Here is a 20,159-nt window from a genome sequence, read left to right as displayed (position 1 = left end):
CCCCACTGCTGCCACAGTGAGCTTCTGAAGCCTTGCATCCGCTCTGGCCCTCCTCTGTTGAGGGACCTCCAATGATTCCCCATGGCCTTGAGCATAACTCCAACACCCCAGCTCGGCATGTGGGCCTGGATCTGACAGCCTTTCTACTTCTTACTTCCTACCATCTCCCCTCAGACTCCCCCACTTCCTGGCACCCCTACCTCAAGCTGGACAACATGTCCTCTAAACCCCACCTGCTTTCCACATATGACTGTGCACACATGTTCCCTTCCTGTGAATGCCTTCCCCTCAGCTTCTCTAGCTAACCCCTCTACCTGACCCATTTGAGACTCAGCTCAGCCCCCACCTTCTCCTGTCACACATTCTGTGAAGCACTCACCACCATGCTCCGCCCTGGACCTGCTCTCTCTCAAGTGTATTTCCAGAATATCCTGGGCCTATCCATATCATAGCTGCTACACTCTAAAGGTTAGTCTGTCTTCCTAAGAACAGGGCAGTGCCTTATTCTCTTGTAAACCTGCAGTGCCTGGCACAGGCCTGGTGGCCAGTCACCACTCAGTGGGCTGTGGAAAAGGAAAGGCTGTGGAGCAGAATTCTGAAAGGCTTCCTGACTGCAGACAGCCTCAGAGGGGGCCCAGATAGAAGGCAGAGCAGGAGAGGCCCTGGTCCTTTCTTGGCATGTCACAGAAGCCTTGCTTCCTTCAGGCCCTCAAAGCTACCAGATGTTTTTCCACCTCAAGACCTTTGCCTTAACCATTCCTGCTTGTGGCTCCCTCCTTTTGCTTTTCTAGAGGAGAGCTTCCACTTCCTTCAGGCCTAAGGTGAAACATCCTCTTCATAGAGGGCTCTCCAGGCCCCTGGGCCAAGGTCAAGTCCTTGTCTCTCTCAAGGCATCCTTATTTCTCATTCTACCCCTTACCATAGTGGTCAGTCCTTGAGCAATGCCCAGGAAGCCTCGGAGCAAAGGACTCTTCTGAATCACCCACCACCACTGCGTCCTAAGCCTTGGCCATGGAACAGATGAACGGGAATTCCTGATCGCTGAATGCAAATGAATTAAGTGGAAACACATGTGTATGTTGTATTTTTCTTTGGGCATTTGTACCTGCTGCATCCATCCTGTACTGGTCTCAGACAATGGGAGGTCTCTGGTTCCTTCCAAATCTAATGGAAAGGGAAAGAGCATATGGTGGTTTTTAAGGTGCTGTTCAAACTTCTCACTTGGGGCGACATTCCCTTCATTATTGACAGTTGTTTGGGAAAGCAAACAACTTCAAAGCATGTTCAGACTGTATTTGAATCAGCATTAAATCAATTTGACTCCAAGTCAAGAAACAGAGTTGCAGGGCTGGGAAGGGCTGGGAAGGGGCAAAGCAGCCACTGGGAGACTGGGCAGCCTAGGCTCTGCTTCTGGTGCTGCTGCTGCCTCCCTGGGCCCCGTGGGCAACTCCAGCCCTCAGTTTCCCTTCCTGTCTTTTGGAGAGTACAGATAACTTCCACCATAGGCAGTAACCAAAAAGTATAAAATTCTGGGCCACCGTGACACGGGCTATGCATGTCTTATCAAGACGTGCCAGCAGAGAGCGCTGCTGTCCAGCACTTGGGACTCCCAGGAGGAAAAAACCAGCTTGGCCGCTCCAGAGGGAGTTTCCCGGCCCAGATTCCTCTGCCCTGGGGCTGGCAGTGCATACACTTGGGCAGTAAAAGAGGAGCTGAGCTGGAGGCTCGCAGGGATCTGAAGGTGCCAGAGGGGACATCTGAGGGGACTGAAGAGGATCCATCTGAGGCTGTGAGGAGCTCATGGTACTGGGAGGGAGAATGCCACAGTAAAGAGAGATGACACCCCCAATTGCTTCACCTGCCTTGATTCAACAAGACAGCAAATGTACCAGGGTCTTTTTTTTTTAAACCAGGGCTCCAAGCTGGCCCAGTACTCTACTTCCAACATCTCACTGTATTCTGTGAGTAAATTCCCCATTTTATAGCTCAGAGGAGTAAGGCTCAGGGAGGTTAAGCAATTTCCCCAGAGCCACACAGCCAGTGAATGGAGGATTATACACCTGCTGTATGACTCCAGGGCCTAGCTCTTAACTAGAGTGCTGCCTCTTGGCCAAGACGCAGAAAGTGGAGATGACTTTTTCCAAAGCCCTTGCTTGTCCCTATCCCTGCTCTAGCCCATCTGCATAAATGTCCTAACTTCTGTGATTAATTTCCCCACCATCAATAAGATGGTATGAATATTTGCCAACCACACTCATATTCTTAGGGCTTCTGCAGCAGATGCCCCAGTAATCATGGGGAATGCCCTGGGATATCCTCTGTCCGGTTCTCCCTGACAGACTCCCCTGGGCTGAGCTGGTTCTGTGCACATCTGAGAGCAAGGAAAGCCTGGTCCACCTTGGGCTTTTCTTCTCAACTCCTGGACATCAGTGGTCTGGTGCTGAGGACATGTGGAGGCTGGGCAGGTCAGGGGACCAGGTAGATCTACAGTGGATGGGTTTCTATGGGAGGAAAGGATGGAGGGGTGGAAGGATCCAGAATAGCAGTTGCGACCACATCCCAAAGCCTCTGCTGAACACCTACTGGGGACCAACCTGCCAGGGATACAGGGGGCTTGAGATGCTGACAGCAGGAGAGAAGTTTGTGCTGAAGATGTGTGGCCAAGCTCTGCCATGTGGTAGGTCTCCCCAGCATGCGTTCTTCAAACATTAGATACAGGGTCCTGCAGGGGAGGCCAGGAAACCCACTACTTTGGATGATCTGAAAAAAATACAGGCCAGGAGGGACAGAAGAATGTCTTGAGGACACACTCAGAACCCTCAGGAGGGAGGTGACCTCTGGGTGGATCCTAAGAGACAACCTGGGCTTTGACCCATGAAGGTAGTAGAGAAAGGCAGGTGGGCAGAGGCAAGAGCCTGAGTAATGCCAGCCAGGGACGGCAGGACACCCTGAGGAGCCTTCTTGCTGTGGGAGGGGAGGCTGAAGGCTTGGGAATTTTAGCCAGCAAACTGACTGTAGGTGGTCTCAGTCTTCGTGCTGCTCCCTGTGAGGGGACAGAGGACCCGTCTTGCAGCCATCTGCATCTCACCGAGACAAACCTCCCCGGCCCAGGCTGAGGGTGGCTTGGGCTCCTTTAAAATTAGCTTTTGCTCTCAGCAAGGACCTGGTCATCTTGTCCCCAAGAAGTGGAGGCCTGTGCTGGTCAAGCCTCTCAGAAGGGCTATGATCTCCCTCCCCACACTTGCCTGGGCAGTTCACTGTCACACCAGGACACGCATACCTGAATGCCCTCTGCATGAGGGTAGTGGCCAGGGAACAGGCAGGCAGGAACCAGGACCATCAGTACCTTCCACACCCAGGGAGAGCACAGTTCTTCCCACTTGCTGTGCATCACCTTAAGGAGAGCCACAGGGTGTGATAAAACCCACAGCTCTGAACCCACCCAAATCCTACTGTTCTCTGCTCCAGTACTGCAGTGAATGTGGCAAAGAACAAACTTCCATTGCTAAGAGAGGAGAGATTTTAAAGAACTCCAAAGACATCTCAATTTTGTATAAAGCACAAAGGAAAAATTTAAAAGAACAAAATCCCAAACCATATGGATTAGATTAGAAAAGAGAGATTTGCTAAGTGCCAAAAGCTGTGGCCAGGGAGCAGGCTCAGGGGAGCCAGCCCTAAATGAGGTACAAGGCCCTTTGGGGCCCAGGCAGAAGGGAAGCCACCCACTGCCCCCATGCTGCAGCTCTCCTGTGACAACAGTCGGCAGCCTGTCCTCCTCAGGGTGACTGCCAGCCACAGCCCTACCTTCTCCCTCCAGCATGCCAGCCACAGTGAACAAGCTCACTCCTGCTGTGAGTCACCAGAATTGGGCTCTGTATCTTGTATGACAGCATTTCGGTAGCCATGTCCAGGAGGACACTCACGTTCACCATTCATGCCCTTGTGAAGTCTCTCCACACTGAATGACAACACATCAGCGTGATCAACAGAGTATGCCAAAGGTAACAAGCCGTGACTCTTGAGGCTTGCTGGGAATCAACATTACAGCTCTGCCTTGGTCTCTGGGATCACTTGCTCTAGGGGAAGCCAGTCACCATGCTGGGAGGCCACGCCACTGCCCTGTGGCGAGGCCCACAAGGGGAAGGACAGAGGTCTTCTCCCAAATCACCGGCACCAATTTGTCAGCCGCGGGAGTGAGCAAGCAGAGCTTCCAGCCCCTGTCCAGCCTTCAGATGACCGCAGCCCTGGCCAATACACTGACGACAGCTTCACGAGACAGCCCAAGCCAGAGCCACCCAACCAAGCTGCTGCCAGGTCCCTGACCCTCGTAACTGGGAGAAAATATGTGTATGTCATTATTTTAAGCCACTAAGTTCTGAGATGACTTATTATAGAGAAATCGATATCTGAGAGATGGTAAGCATCATGTTAATGTTATGATCTAAACGTAACAGTCAAGGGCATGGGGTCTAGATGACACACATTCACAGCCAGAATCTACTGTTTGCTGTGTTCTTCCTTCAGCCACTTAATCAACCTGCATCTTGATATTCTCATTTGTGAAATGGGAGAGCTAATCACACCTAAATGAAATCATTCTTCTTTAAAATTTTTTCAAAGATTTTTATTTGAGAGAGAGAAAAAGAAAGCACGAGGAGGGGAGGGACTGAGGAAGCAGCAGACTCCCGCTGAGCAAGGTACCCAATGCAGAGCTGGATCCCAGGACCCTGGGATCATTACCTGAGCCAAAGGCAGCCTCTTGATGGACCAAGCCACCCAGACACCCCTAAATGAAATCATTCTTAACTCATCATCAATGCCCATGAGTGCTCAGCCCCATGGCTGGCACACAGCAAACACTGGAAGTTAGCTGGCGTTTATCCTTTTTATGGCCTCGGTGTCCTGACATATGTTTGGGCATGTGTCTGTGTCAGCACAGAACTCCCAGCCGATGCCACCTGGACCAACGAGCAGCAAGCCACCTGCTCTTCCACATAAGCCCATTCCTTCACCCAGGACCTCTTCTGCCCCAGATCCTTTCTGCGAACCCCTCGCTCCAGAAATCTCTCAGTCCTGAAACACGGGAGGTTCTCTTCAGCATGCGAGCCAGTCAGGCTCATCCAGCTCCCTTGGGAGTGCTGGCAGGTGGCCCTGCTGAAGCCTGGGAGGCCACTCGCATGGGAAGAGGAAGCCACATGGCCGACCCAGCTTGGACTGCACAAGGAGAGAGTTCTAACACGCAGCCAGACACTTCCCAACCCAGTCCGTTTCTCTGAGGGCAGTGAGAGCCCAGAGATGCCAGCTAGCTGGCCCCAGCCCTGTGGAATGTGAAAGGGGAAAGACCAGTCACCCGCCCCCCCAAGAACAAAGCCAAGGAATTGTGCTCGCTTCGGCAGCACATATACAAAGCCAAGGAGCCTTCCAGCAAGGGCACCTAAATGTCTTCACCCTACTGTCAACCCAACCCAAAGGGAAGTCATACAAGTGCCTCAGAAAAAAATTTTTTTTAAGTGCATTTTAAAAAAAGAAATTCTTGGATGTGACTGAAGTACAACCGACTGATTTCTAGCGTGCGTCCTCTCAACTTTGCCACCCTCGGGAAGACTGGGGAGCTGGTAAGGGTGTCCTCCTGGGTGGAGGAGGAACAGGAATCCAGCCATCAGGGGTGTACGGGTCAGAGGGGAGGGGAAGGGACATGAGACCAGTGCCACGGGACAGAGTGGCTGTGAACGTGGGTACCAAGAGGCTGTTTCGAACAGGAGCCAAGGTTCACATTCCCAGAGGGGGGGGGGGGCACGTGCTGTCATCATAAGCACGTGCTTCAGCCTCAGGGCCATCCGCCATGCTGTGGGGTAAGCCTGGAGTTTGGGGTTAAGGCTGGGGCACCAGGAAATGTTATCGCCAGTGGTCGGCGAGGCCGGTCCTTGGTAGACATGTGTTATGCTGCTTTCCCCTGCTTGCTGCTCCAAAGCGCAGTGAGCCAGGCAAGGGAAGGAGGCCTGTGGGGGAAGGCAAGGTGGGATGACCTCTAGGGAGCGTGACGGGTGGCAGCTGGCTCTTTCCTTGCTGTGTGAAGACTCACTGAGGAACGGTGTAAAAGAAAGGGTTTTAAGTACTCAGGCCCCGAGGACAGGCATGGGTATGAATCCCAGCTCCACTATTGGTGAGCTGTGTGAGCCCAGGCCTACAGCCCACCTCTCTGAGCCTGTTTCTTTAACTGGAGGATAGAGTTGACCCAGTGTCTATCCCTAACCCACAGCAAATACTCTATACATGGAAGCTGCATTTGTATTTCTCCAAACTATCACAGTAGGGCATCAATTCCAACCCTCGTAATGCGGTGACTTAGCTCTGGTCTGTAGCCCTCCATTGTTTGGTGGACCCTGCTCTCTGCCCTGAGCCTGGAGCTCAGGCTAGAGCAGAGCCAGGACCGTGGGGAGGTCTGAGTGCTGGGCCAGACTGACCTCCCCTTTGTGGAGCCACTTTTGGGCTGCTGCACTCCATTAGTCATCAGGAGGTTTTTCTGGCTAGCAGACCCAAGGGAGCCCCCCGGGCTGGGGGTCACTTCCTGAGCCTGTGGCTGCAAGGGGGCACAGATTGAGCCTCTCAGTTCCTTGGAGAGAAGGCAGCTCCCAGGCCTGCTGAGTCGGACAGTGGCGTAGAGCTACACACTGGCAGGGCACAGGGTCCTCTTGTTTGCCCCCCCAAGTAGACTGAGGGGGATGGTGGGGCCTGCCTGCCTTTGGGCCCCTCCTGACCTCTCTGTGGGTCCTAGGCACTGAGGCAGGAGGTCCCAGGCCAGTTCGGGTAGCCTCCCCCCCAGCCACCTTCACCTCTTGCTGAGCAGGTACTGGGGCCCATTCTTCGGGGGCTCCTGCTCCCTCACACTCTGGTGGCAGCAGGCCTGGGCAGCTCCCCTGCGGGCTCCCGGCTCCCGGACAGAGAGGAAGGAGGCCCAGGGCTGGTATGCAGCTTCTCCTCAGGGGTTCTGTAGTATGGCACGAATCCCGAGGCACAAAGGCCGGGGCCCCTGAAGGCAGCATCACTGGAGAGAGGGACAGTCAGGCTGCTGTCATGAGAGTGACCGGCCGAAAGCAGCAGGATGGGACAGCAGGGTGGTGTAGAGGAGGACCCGGGGAGGACGCCTGGGCTTGCCGAGGCAGCCTGTATGGGAAGGAGACAAGAGGGTGAGCCAGGCCCGCAGGTCCAGCTGGAAATCCAGGACTGGCCTTGGGCCTGCAACTGCCCAGCAGCGGTAGGGTTAGAAGGCTGGCCTGTTCTATAGACCGGGTGACACTAAGCAGGGTCATCTGCCCTTCTGGGCCTCCCTGCAAGGAGGAGTGCATCCAGCATTAGAACCCACTCATCCTGCCTGCCCTGTCTTTGCAGTCAAGGCATTGCACCCAGCTTTGTGGTGCTGCTAGTGGCTAGTAGTGACATGCCAGGGTGCAGGCTTGGGGTCAGATCCCAGGTTTGCTCTCGCTAGCAATGTCTTTGGCCAGTCATTTAACTTCTCCAAGGCTCATTTTTCTCATCTGTAAAATGGGAATAACAATCAGGCCTCTCTCACAGGACTATTACTAGGACAAGTGAGATGAGGCACAGGAAGCATCTGTCTGGATGCCGAGCAGGTCATGAGACTAAGATGTTCCTGTCCAGGAACACAGGCTAAGCCTGGTGTAATCAGCGTATTACTGTATGTAAGTCTCACTGAGGCTCTGAGAGCAGCTGTACTATTATCTCTCTTCTGCAAGGAAACTGAAGCTCAAGGGGCTTAAAAACATTGCCCCCCCCCACAAGTCGCTGAGCTGGGGTGAAGCAAGGTGGTCTGTGTCCAGTCTCTGTACACTTTGTTCTGGGAGCCCCAGCAGACCGCAGTAGTGGTGCTGGCCTGGCTTACTGGGCTAGATCCCAGGACAGAGGTCTAAAGGATGCCAGGGTCCCCTCCCCATACTCCACCACTCACAGAGCACTGGCAGCTGACAGTCATCCTGCAAACGCAGCCAGTCAGGACCTCCTTCCTGGTGTGCAGGTGTTGGGAGCCCCCATACAACCTATCAGGAAGGACCAGGCTGGGAAAACTCTCCTCCTTGGAGCGGTAGTAAGGGAAGAAGCCGCTGGGTGGTTCTGGGTCCTCAGAGAATGGCACCTCTCTGATGTTCTGGTCCCTGCAAACCTTGGGCAGCGGGGCTGGCTCCTCCACAGTCAGGAGGTTCCCATAGGTGCGGAAGAAAGGCAGGTACTCCGAGGCCACCAGGGAGCCACAGGGGAGATCTAGGCTGCTGAGAGGCTCACTGCCTCTGGAAGTGCTGGCCTGGAGATGCTGGGACAGGGGCTCTGGGCTGTCCTCCTCCAGGAGGCTCTGGGAGACCGAGACCCAGAGCTCAGACTCACAGCTCTTCTGGGATGACTGGGAAGAGAAGGGTTTCATCTGTTACGGCAGCCCAGTTTCCCTGCCCCTGAGCTTCCTCCCCATTCCTGCTGACACTGGAGGCCAGAGGGGTCTTTCTTTCCAAAGTATAAACCTGAGTGCAGCTCTCCTTGTTAGAACCCAGCAGGGGCGGCCAGCCATGAGTAGGTTACCCAAGAGTCCTGGAGGATCTGGCCTCGCCAGCATCTGCACTCTGCCTTGCATCCCTCTCCACTGATTGCTCTACTCTCTACACACCAGTCTCCTTACCCTTCCTCAGTCACGCTAAGCTTGGTCTAGCTTTAGGGCCCATGCCCAGATCTGCCTTTCACCTATCAGTTCAGAGGAACCTTCCCAACCCCAGCCCTCCACCCCTGCTTTGAGTCCTAACCAATTCCCCCATCACATCTCCCACACTGGAACGTTCTTGCTCTGTGGTCTGCCTGTTCCGGTGTGTGGTGGTCTTGTCTGTCTGATGCTCCTGGCTCATTGCAGGCTGGGCTAATCTCCTAACTCTCAGGCCATCTCAAATTCCCTTCATTGTCCAGTCCAGCCACACAGAACTCTTCGTCCTTCTCACTTGCCTAGCAGCCTCCTGCCACAGGGCCTTTGCTAATGCTCCCGCTTAGAATCTCTTCCTTCTCCCTCCCTGGTTGACAACTTCAGCCCCTGGCTCCAGGCCATTTCCATACTTCCCTGATTTAGCTGCATCACTCTGTTATTGACTCCCACCACCCTGAGGCCCCTCACTCAGAGCACCCACCCCTCTGCTACAAAACATACATCTGCATGGTTACTTATTAATATCTCTCATCTCCCTCATTACAAATTCCACTGAGGCAATATCCATCTGTCTTCTGTATCCTCAGGGCCTAGAACAGTCCCAGCATATGGCAGATTCCAAATATTGGAATAAAGGAAAGGCAGGCAGGAGGGGGGGAAAGAGGGGAGGAGGAAGAAAGAGAACATTAAACTGGGTTTGGCCAGGAACAAAGTCCTTGCCAGACTCCCTGTCATAGGAAGGAGAAGATATGCCTTGTAGGGAGGTTGGGGAGAGGAATGAGGAGTTACTTTCTAGCCCCAGACGGGTCAGAGAAGCCCAGAGCACCTGTCAGTAACCTTTGTCCACCTTTGCCTGTCAGGATCAGGCCCAGAGCCCATGGGTACATGGGAAGGTCTGGGGGTACCCTCTGGATTCTGAGTCCCACAGGAAGGGACTTATGGTCTGATCCTTGTCTTCTTGATCTTTGCTGGGGCCTCTGGGCTTGAGTTTCCTTCCCCAACCTCATGTCATGTGGTCATGCTGGTCCTAACTTCTTTTTTTTTTTTTTTTTTTTTTTAAGATTTTTATTTATTTGTTAGAGAGAGAGACGAGAGAGAGATACAGAGCACAAGCACAGGCAGATAGAGTGGCAGGCTAGAGGCAGAGGGAGAAGCAGGCTCCCTGCCGAGCAAGGAGCCCGATGTGGGACTCGATCCCATGATGCTGGGATCATGACCTGAGCCGAAGGTAGCCGTTTAACCAACTGAGCCACCCAGGCGTCCCTGGTCCTAACTTCTTATGTACCTGGCCAGAGTAAGTCCTAACCCTGGATAAGAGCTCCTGAAGAGCAGAGGTCAGGCGCCCTCCCCCCGAGTGCTGGTGCCCAGTTCAGCACCACCTAGACACCCCAGACCCTCCCCAGACACCCCATGGACCCTGTGCAATCCTCTCTCAGGCCAGCTACAGGAGCCCTATCCCAGCTTTGCTGGGCCTAGGAAATAAGATGGGCTAGAGACAGTAGCAGAGTTTGAGGCGAAGTACACCCTACTCCAAAGCTGTGACCTATGTAGTATTGTGGTCTACTGTGTCCCCCATAAGATATGTACCCATGGTCCCTGGGAATGCAGTCTGTTTTGGAAATAGTCTGTGCAGATGCAATCAAGTTAAGATGAGGTCATACTAGATTAAGGTGGCCCTAGATATGACGACTGCTGTCCTTAGGAGGGAAATGTGGACCCAGATACAGGGCGAGCATCCTATGATGCTGGGGGCAGAGACTGAGAGGATGCTGCCACAAGCCAAGAGCTGCCAGGGAGTGCCGGCTGCCAGGGAGTGCTGGCTGCCAGAAACTGTGAGAGGCAGGGAGCACATTCTCCTTGAGCCCCTGAGAAGGAGACTGCCTTCAGAACTGCTTGAGAAGACATCTGTGCTGTGTGAAACCATCCAGTTTGTGGTGACCCCAGGACACTAACTCACACACAGGTGGGTCACAGGGCTGGTTGTATGGGCAAAGGGATTTGACACAAGAATGAAGGTTGGCAGGGCTCTCCCGGCACTACTTCATGAGCAGCTTCTGGAGAGAGACCCATCTAGGACTGCGGTGTCCCTGCAGGGCCTGGGTCCCCCGAGGCCTTACCCTTTCTGCCATCCTGTGGTGCTGGCCCAGCGGTTCTCCCACACCTGAGTCGTCCCTGCCTGGGCCCTGGATCTGCTTCACCTGTGGGTTCTGGATTGAAGGAGACTGGGTATGCCCCACCTACTTTCCAGAGGGGCTAGGCAAAGTGGCCTGTGCCCAATGCCACATATGCTATCCCTTGGGCCCTGCCTCCAGCATCCATTCTGGACCCAGCAGTAGCCCCAATTTGTGACATGATCGAGGCTAATCTTCAAACTCTGGTGAGAAAGACAAAGCTGCCCTTGGCAGGTCCCTTCTTCCAGGCCTGCTCTTCACTCTGGCGAATCCCCCCCTGCCTGTCAGAGAAGATTCTACCATGAAGTCACAAGGCCTGGTGCCAGGCAAGAAAGCCAGATGGCTCTGTTACCACGGAGACTCCAGCCCAAGCGCCCAACACCTGTGATCCTCACCTGTTTCTAATTCCACTTAATCCAGATCTCTCCAGAGACTTAGGGGAAACAAAGGACAGGCAGGCATCTTCGGGAATGAGATCAGCTCTCCACGATAGGGCCAGTGAGCTCGCTCAGGGATCTGTGCCGGGAGAATCAGAGAGGGCCCAGCACCGCCCCTGGAAGCTGAGGAGGGGTCCCAAGGATCCATGCTGTCACCGAGGGCTGTCCGGACCTCTCCTTCCCCAGAGGCCTTAGTCCCCTCAGGTCTCCGCTCCTGCCTCCTCTCCTTGATGGGTCTTCCCCAGTCACTCGTGAGCACCAAGTGAGAGGGACTCATGCTGAACACCTGCTTTCCCCCACGGAGCCACCAACCCCAACTTCTGTCCCCAGCTGATGCTGCTCTTCTGAGGGAAGAGACCAGCATTTGTTGTCAGCTACCACGCTGGGCGTTCTCCACATGCTGTCCTCACTACAGCCCTTCGAGCCAGGAATGGTACCACTCTGGGTCCATGTTTCAGTCTGGGGAGCTGAAGTTCAGCACTGGGACGGCCTTCAGAGGTAATCCTTAGCCCTAGGGCTGGAGACCGGAGAACCCTGATACACCACCCAGGGCCACGAGACCTGGCTATCTCCAGGAACTTCAAGCTTCTCCAGTGCAGGATTCCAAGCACAGGGTGACCCAGCCAGGTTCCTTCCTCACCCCCATCCTGGGCCATGAAAGCCTTCTTTCCTTTTTTTGATAGACATAACCCTTTAATCCACATGGAATTTATTTTTTTAAGTATTAATAGATAAGGCTCTCATTCTATTTTATATTTTCAGTTCCCTATGTTGATGCAACATCATTTATGAATGATGTATTTCTCCACCAACCTGACTTGAAATACCAAAGTAACTGCCTTCGAAATTCTTAACTATTGTAAACTCAAGTCAGTTTCTCCAGTTTATTGTTCTGTCCCTCTCTTTGTCTCTCTCGCTGCCAATACCATATTGTCTTGAGCTCTTTAGTTTTATCATAATTATAATTCATGATACAGTCATATTTTTATTATTTTTAATTTATTTATTGGAGGAAGTGAGTGAGTGAGCAGGAGGACGGGCAGAGGGTGAAGGAGAGAGAATTCTGAGCAGACTCCACACCAAGCATAGAGCCTGACAGGGGGCCAAATCCCATGACCCTGACTGGGGAAGACCCATCAAGGAGAGGAGGCAGGAGCGGAGACCTGAGGGGACTAAGGCCTCTGGGGAAGGAGAGGTCTGGACAGCCCTCGGTGACAGCATGGATCCTTGGGACCCCTCCTCAGCCCGAGCAAAAGCCAAGAGTTGGATGTTTAGTGCCTCAGGCTGCACAGGTGCCCCCATTATAGGGACATATTTTTAAAAATCAGCTTTTCTGAGGTCTAGTTTACATACATCATACATCATACAACATGTATCATTTACAACCTAAAAATCCACATAACAACCCCAAAATTAATATACAGAATTGCCTCTCTTCAGGTAGTCCCCCACCCCGGCCTCCCAGCCCCAAAGAATCAAGTGATTTATCTGCATTTTGATGTCATAGATTAATTTTGTCTGTTCTAGAATGAACGGAATCTCACAATCTGTACTTTTGTGTGTGGCTTCTTTTACTCAATATTTCATTTTTAAGACTCATCCATGCATTGGCGTTCTGTTTGTGCCTTCCTACTGAGGAGCAGGACATCACTGGTTTATCCATTCATCAGTGTACAGACTGTCCAGGTGCTTCCATCATCAATAAAGCTTCTATGAATAGTAATGTACAAGACTTTGTGTGGGCCTAGTTTTTGTTTCTTTTAGGTTGATACCTAGGATTTGAATAGCTTGGTCATATGAGAAGTGTATAAAGATACAGATGTAGTGAAAAGAAGAGCCATCTGTACCCCAATGTTTATAGCAGCAATGGCCACAGTCGCCAAACTATGGAAAGAACCAAGATGCCCTTTAATGGACAAATGGATAAGGAAGATGTGGTCCATATACACTATGGAGTATTATGCCTCCATCAGAAAGGATGAATACCCAACTTTTGTAGCAACATGGATGGGACTGGAAGAGATTATGCTGAGTGAAATAAGTCAAGCAGAGAGAGTCAATCATCATATGGTTTCACTTATTTGTGGAGCATAACAAATAGCATGGAGGACATGGGGAGTTAGGAGAAGGGAGTTGGGGGAAATTGGAAGGGGAGGTGAATCATGAGAGACTATGGACTCTGAAAAACAATCTGAGGGGTTTGAAGTGGCGGGGGGTGGGTGGGAGGTTGGGGTACCAGGTGGTGGGTATTATTGAGGGCATGGATTGCATGGAGCACTGGGTGGGGTGAAAAAATAATGAATATTGTTATGCTGAAAATAAATAAATTTAATTTTTAAAAAACTGCCAAAATGGGGTACCTGGGTGGCTCAGTTGGTTAAGTAACTGCCTTCAGCTCAGGTCATGATCCTGGAGTCCCAGGATCAAGTCCCACATTGGGCTCCCTGCTCAGCAGGGAGTCTGCTTCTCCCTCGGACACTCTCCCCTCTCATGCTCTCTCTCTCTAAGTAAATAAAATTTAAAAAAAAAAAAACTTAAAAAAACCTGCCCAACTGATTCCAAAGGTTGTACCATTTTACATTCCCAGTAGCAATGTGGGAAAGATCAAGTTGCTTTCCATTCTTGCCATCACTTGAAAATTTTGCCATTCTAATGGGAATGTACTGGTATATCATTATGGTTGTAATTCGCCTTGATGACTAATGACGTTGAGCATCTTTCCCTGTGCATATTGTCAATTTATATACCTTTTTAAGTCTTTGAATCTTTTGCCTATCTTTATTGTTCTAATTAAAGTACAACAAACTGCAGATATTCAAAGTATGCAATTTGACCAGTTTCCACATGTGGACACACTTGGGAAACCAAGTGTACACAATCAGAACAACAAATATTTCTATCAGTCCCCAAAACTTCCTCATGCCCTTTTGTAATCTGTCCCTCCCTTTCCAGGCAATCGCTGACCTGTTCTCTGTCACAGCAGTATTCTATATTTTCTACAGTTTTACATAACTGGAATCATAAGCTATGTATTTTGTCTTCTTTTATACAGCATAATACTTGTGAGATTCCTTTATGTTTTTGCATGTACCAATAGTTTGCCCCTTTTTTATTACTGAGTGCTGTTTCATTGCATGGATATACCATGATCATTAGTCCACTATATGTAGTGGGTCATTTTTTTCTAGATGTTTTGATATTTTTCTTTATCTTTCATTTTCTGTTATTTATAATGTGTCAAGCCATGGTTTCCAATGACCTTATCCTTTTGGGGGTTTGGAGAGCCTCCAGAATCTTTTAACTCATGTCTTTCACCAAACCTTGGAAGACTTTATTTCATCAAATATTTTTCTGCAATTGATTTTTCCTCTCCTTCTGGTACTCCAGTGACAATTCTGAGGGGCAACCTAGCCCCTGTTTCTGGGTTTCCACCCTGAGGGGCATGGACTCACCTGGGGACTAGTCCACAGAATTATTTGGACAGGGCAGAGGGCTGGGTGTAGGAACCAAGCTGCAACAGCAGTGGGAGTTCTTGGTGACTCTTGTGAGTTGGGAGTTCTTTCTGCCTCTTCTTGTGCTCCTTTCTGTGGCTCTTGCTCCTTCCCCATGTTTGTGACCCTGAGCAACCATCTGTCCCTCTCCAAGCCACAGCTGCCCACCTAAAGTCACATGGCGGGGTGGACAGGGGATCCTTGGGCTCTCTCCTCCCTGCAGTGGCCCCAGGACCTCCTATGGTGGGGTCAGATCTCCATCTGCCTCCCCTTCCTGACTCGCCTGTGCCCAGTCCCCCAGGATTGCCTCCTTTCTGTTCCATGTCACCTCCAAGACACCTTCTCCACAGAATTAAAATAGAAAAAAATTTAGCAACAAATTTTTTTAAAAATGTAAGTATCTTTCCCACGGGTTCCTGGAGCTCTTCTCATTTTTTCTGATTTTCTTTTCTCTCTGTTCTTCAGAGTATGTAATTTCCATTCATCTATCTTAAAGTTTATAGGGTTTTTCCCCCCTCATCATCACCAAGTTGCTATTGAAATCAGTAAATTTTTAAATTTCCGATTTTGTATTTTTCAGCCTTAACATTTCCATCTGGCTCTTTTTTATAGGTCCTATGTTTCTGTTGAAAACCTCTATTCTTTTATTCATTCCAAATGTGCTTTTCTTGACCTATGGAACAAGGTTATAATAGCTTCTTTGAAGTCTTTGTTTGATAATTCCAATGCATGGGCCACCCTAGGGTTGGCATTCATTGTCTTTTCCCTGGAGAACTGGTCACGTTTTCCTGGTTCTTTATATCGTGGGTAATTTTGATTTGTCCCAGACATTGTGAATGTTATGTTGTGTAGACTTGGGTCTTGTATATAATCCTCCCAAGAAATCTGTATTTTTGTTTTAGCAGGCAAACAACTGGGTTAATTAGGTTCAAGCTCCATGCTCTGCCTCTTTTCATATGTAGTGATCCAAACCTAAGGTCAGTTCTCTAAGTCTATGCTGGACTCGCTTGGTTCAGTCCATGAACATGCACTATTTAGTGATTAAGTGATAAAGATGTGTGCACATGGTTTAAACCTCAGCTTGTTTTTTTTTTTTTCTTTTTAAGATTTTATTTATTTATTTGTCAGAGCATAAGCGGGGGAATGGCAGGCAGAGGGAGAAGCAGACTCCCTCCTGAGCAGGGAGCCCAAAGTGGAACTCAGTCGCAGGACCCTGGGATCATGATCTGAGCTGAAGGCACATGCTTAACCAACTGAGCCACCCAGGCATCCCATCAGTTTGGTTTTCAAAGCCTTGCTGTGCTGGTTTTGGTCTGTCTCACTTACACATAGCTCAGAGGTTAGGCTGAGATTGGTGAGTACTACATTACAGAATTAAGGCACTACTTTCCTGGTTCTCTCTCCTCCTGGATTCCTCCCACACTCTTTGTCCTCCCCGGCCCCCCATTCAGTTATGGCTGCCTTGCTGCTGTGCAAGTGGAACTTGCCCCTCTGGGCAAAGCTGAGAGACTGCAAGAGACCGAGATAGCCAAAGAGAAAGAAAATGGGCTTGGGAAAATTGCCCCCTACATATAGATCACTTGTCTAAGTGTGGTGTCTCCACAATCTGCTCCTATTTAATTTTTAGAGTTCTCTTGTAATTGATTTTTGTGTTTGGCTCAAGGTTTTTAGTTTTAATCAGTGGGAGGAGTAGATTAAGTGAGCTTATGCTACCATGTTAGCACTGACACCTCCTTTCCCCTATTTTTAGTAAGGGTTTTTGTCTTCTTATTGCTATACTGTATGAGCTCTTTATATCTACTTTATATCTTTATATCTATTGGATACAGCTCCTTTGTCAGACATATCTGTTGTGAATAGTTTATACCAAGCTGTGCCTTGACTTTACATCATCTTAACAATGTTCTTCTAGGAAATTTTTTTCATTCTGAAGAAATCCAATTTGTTTTTCATTTGTGCTTTTGGTATCCTAAGAAACATGTGCCTACCCTAGGACTGTGATTTCTTTGTGTTTTCTTCTAGATGTTCTATAGCTTTAGCTTTTATACTTAAGTTTCCTTTGATTCTTTTGGAGTTAAATGATGTGATTTCAGGTGGTAATTTAGATCTATCTTCCATTTGGATATCTACTATGTCAGTTATCATTGGTTGAAAAAAATCTTTCCCTGTTTCTTATTGAAATATCTTGATACTGTTGTCAAAATTCAGTACTATATGGTAGCACCTGGGTGGCTCAGTTGGTTAAGCCTCCAGCTCTTGGTTTTGGCTCAGGTGATGATCTCAGGATTATGAGATCAAGCCCCACATGGGGCTCTGCACTGGGCATGGAGCCTGCTTGAGAATTTCTCTCTCTCTCTCTCTGTCTCCATCTGTCCCTCCCCCACTCAATCTTATACTCTTTCTCAAATAAATAAAAAATCTTAAAAAAAAAAAAGTCCGTACTATATACATGGGTCCATATATACCAGACTGTCTGCTCTGTCCCGTCAACTGATAAAATGATGGGGTGAGGAGGGTTTGATTACGATGATCAGAGTTTCTCAATCTTGGCACTATTGACATTTTAAGCCAGATTACTTTTTGTTGTGGGAGCTGTCCTGGGCCCGTTATGATGTTAAATAACATCCCTTGCCTCTACCTATTAGATTCCAGTAGAAACCTCTCCTCCCAAGTTGTGGCCAACCAAAACTGTCTTCAGACATTGCCAAATGTCCCTTGGGGTTTAACCACTCTCAGCTGAGAACTGCTGCTGCAAATTTACCATATGCCTTGAAATCAGCCAGGGTCGTTGGTCAGTTTTGCCCTTTCCTTTCTTTCTTTCTTTCTTTTAAGATTTTATTTGTTTTCTTGAGAGAGAGCAGGAGCAGGGGGAGGGGCAGGGGAAGAAGGAGAAGCAGATTCCCACTGTGCAGGAAGCCTAATGAGGGGCTCTATCCTAGGACCCTAGCATCATGACCTGAGCCAAAGGCGGACACTTAACTGACTGAGCAAGTGCCCAAGTGCCCCGGTTTTGTCCTTTTTCAAAATACACTTTAACATTTAAAAAATAAAAATATTTTAAAAACCCTATTGTCCACATTTTCATAGAAATGTATGTTAAATCTATCTCTATATTTCAAGTTTTTTGCACATTTCTTTTTTAGTAAGTTAGATCTACCCCTTTGAATGTACTGATCTATGAATTTTAACCAATGCATCCCATCAAGTAACCACAACCTTAATCAAGGTAGAGAACACTTCAGTTATCTCCCCAAGTTTCTCCTTGCCCCAGTGTGTGCTGGTAAACCAGCTCTCAAAACAAACAACACAACAAAGCCTTGACTGTTAGCTAATTTCCCTGGTATAAATAATCCTGCCCTGGCCAGTTTCAAACTGCTGACATGGTAGCACTTAAATGTGCTGCTGGGAAGAGATGCCCAGACTGGGCTCGTGAGCTGTGACAAGCTGCCTCCAGGGCAGCATGCACTGTGCCCTCTGATTGAAAAGCCTTCCCACCCCACAACCACCAGTCTATACCTGAGGTTTTGCCTTTCTCCAAAACTCTCCTAAGTAGAATCATATGCAAGTTCTAGTTACTCATCCTCCTTGAACATGGACCTCTGCCTTCTTGACTCCCAAAGGCCATGGTGCTCTGCAAAAGCGTCCCTTCCCTGCTGCGTTCTAAACCCTGCAGAAAGCTGGGGGCTTTTAGGGCTCACTTCCCTGTTCCCTTTCCCTCCAAGACCCCTGTCCTACATGCACTACCTGTTTTCCACTGTCTTAAAATAGTTTCCTATTTTATGTAGTTTTCTATTCCTTAAAATAGTTTCCTATATTATGTAGTTTTCTAGTTGTTCACAGCAGGAGAACAAATCTAGTACGAGCTATATTCACACGTCTCTATAACCAGTTTTTAATAACAGTTTTTATTTCAGTAGTTACTCTACTCCAGGAACTGTGCTAATCAGTTGTCATTGATTATGTCCTCTTAATAATCCTATCAGGGATGTACCATTATTACCCCCATGTGAAGATAAGGAAATGAGATTTAAAGAGGGTAATCAAAGGCCAGTAGTTAATGGCAGAGCTGAAATTCAAATTTAGGCAGCTCGGCTCTGAGGCTGAAGTATTAAATCACTTTGTCTTTGAAAATGATTTTAGGTGACACAGGTAAACAGTTTTTATTTTAACAGCAAATATGTTTAATTTGCAATATATCAGAAAAAATAATATCGTGACACCAAAGTCATGATTTTTCAGATATTTCTACCTGGGACAAGAGTAGATTTCCCCCCACCCCCAACAAAATGCCGAGTCTACTACTGACATATTGACTACAAGCTGTCATCAGACACGGCGATGTGAGAGACCTACACTCCAGGCCACGTCCTAGACACTTCACCCCTTCTGGTGTGGTCCCTGCATCCACGTGCATCTAGAGATGGGGATGACACTAACTCATTTTATGTCAGAGGAATCACACGTTGCAATGTGCTTTCTTCATGCCACAGTGTGTGCTGGACTTAGCTCTTGCCCTTAAATATAGTTCAAAGCCAGCCCCTCAGGCCCTTCTGTGGGGTTGACAACTCCTCTTTACCTTTAAGAAGTTTCCAGTGACATTTAAAGAACAACCTCTTCATGGCTGCTGTGCAAGACCAGTGCCCCAGCATTTCAAAAACCTTTGGTGGCTCCCTCTTGCCCAGGAAAGCAAATCCAGACTGCACGGTCCAGCGCCCCAGATCCTTAACAATCCAGCTACCTCTCTACTATGTGAAGCAAGCTTCCCCTCGGGCACCCCAGATTTGCTAAGCCCCTAACAGCCCTGGTGCATCCCCCTACTGTGCTCTCTTTTCCAGGGGAGCCCTGCTCTCTTCCTCTAAGACACGGTCCAGGTGGCCACAGATGCTCTCTTCACTTCTAGGCTGCCCTAACTCCGCACCCCAGCCTGGGGTTCTTAGACACTGAAAGTGACCTTCTTCCAGTTCTAGAGGATGGAAGTCTGAGATGAAGGTGCTGACAGGGCTGGTTTCTTCCGAGGCCTCTGTTGTTGGCCTGTACATAGATGATAGTCTTCTCCCTGGTCTGCACATGGTCTCCCTCCCCTGTGTGTGTGTGTGTGTGTGTGTGTGTGTGTGTGTGTGTTCAACTCTTCTGAGAAGCACACCAGTTGTATTAGGATAAAGCTCATCCTAATGACTTCATTTTACCTTAATTACCTCTTTAAGAAAACTGATTAACATTTAGAGGTATTTGGGTGAGGGCTTCAACACATGGATTTTAGAGGACACAATGTAGCCCATAAAGTCTTCTGAGGTTGACTTTAGATATTCCAGATCCTCTTCTCCATCCTCAGACCTATTTTGCTTCCTCTAAGCCAAGGTTGGAGGAG

The 20,159-nt window shown here is 49.3% G+C and overlaps 2 protein-coding genes across 3 annotated transcripts in view; both read right to left on the bottom strand.

The window, feature by feature from the left end:
- The window catches only part of SLC25A48 (solute carrier family 25 member 48), a 198,019-nt gene that overhangs the window by 44,484 nt on the left and 133,376 nt on the right, over positions 1-20,159 (bottom strand). The gene's annotated exons all lie outside the window — the stretch shown is intronic.
- LOC131832067 (uncharacterized) lies at positions 4,813-11,117 on the bottom strand. The gene is made up of 3 exons (XM_059174633.1): positions 10,810-11,117; positions 7,967-8,410; positions 4,813-7,164 (listed from the first exon to the last, which is right to left on the bottom strand). Exons 1-3 carry the CDS (start codon positions 10,819-10,821, stop codon positions 6,883-6,885), a joined length of 738 nt encoding a protein of 245 aa, XP_059030616.1. The 5' UTR covers positions 10,822-11,117; the 3' UTR covers positions 4,813-6,882.

This window comes from Mustela lutreola, chromosome 5 (assembly GCF_030435805.1).
Source record: "Mustela lutreola isolate mMusLut2 chromosome 5, mMusLut2.pri, whole genome shotgun sequence".
Lineage (NCBI taxonomy): Eukaryota > Metazoa > Chordata > Mammalia > Carnivora > Mustelidae > Mustela > Mustela lutreola.
Note: the sequence above shows the minus strand (reverse complement) of the source record. Positions and strands in the feature narration are given on the sequence as shown.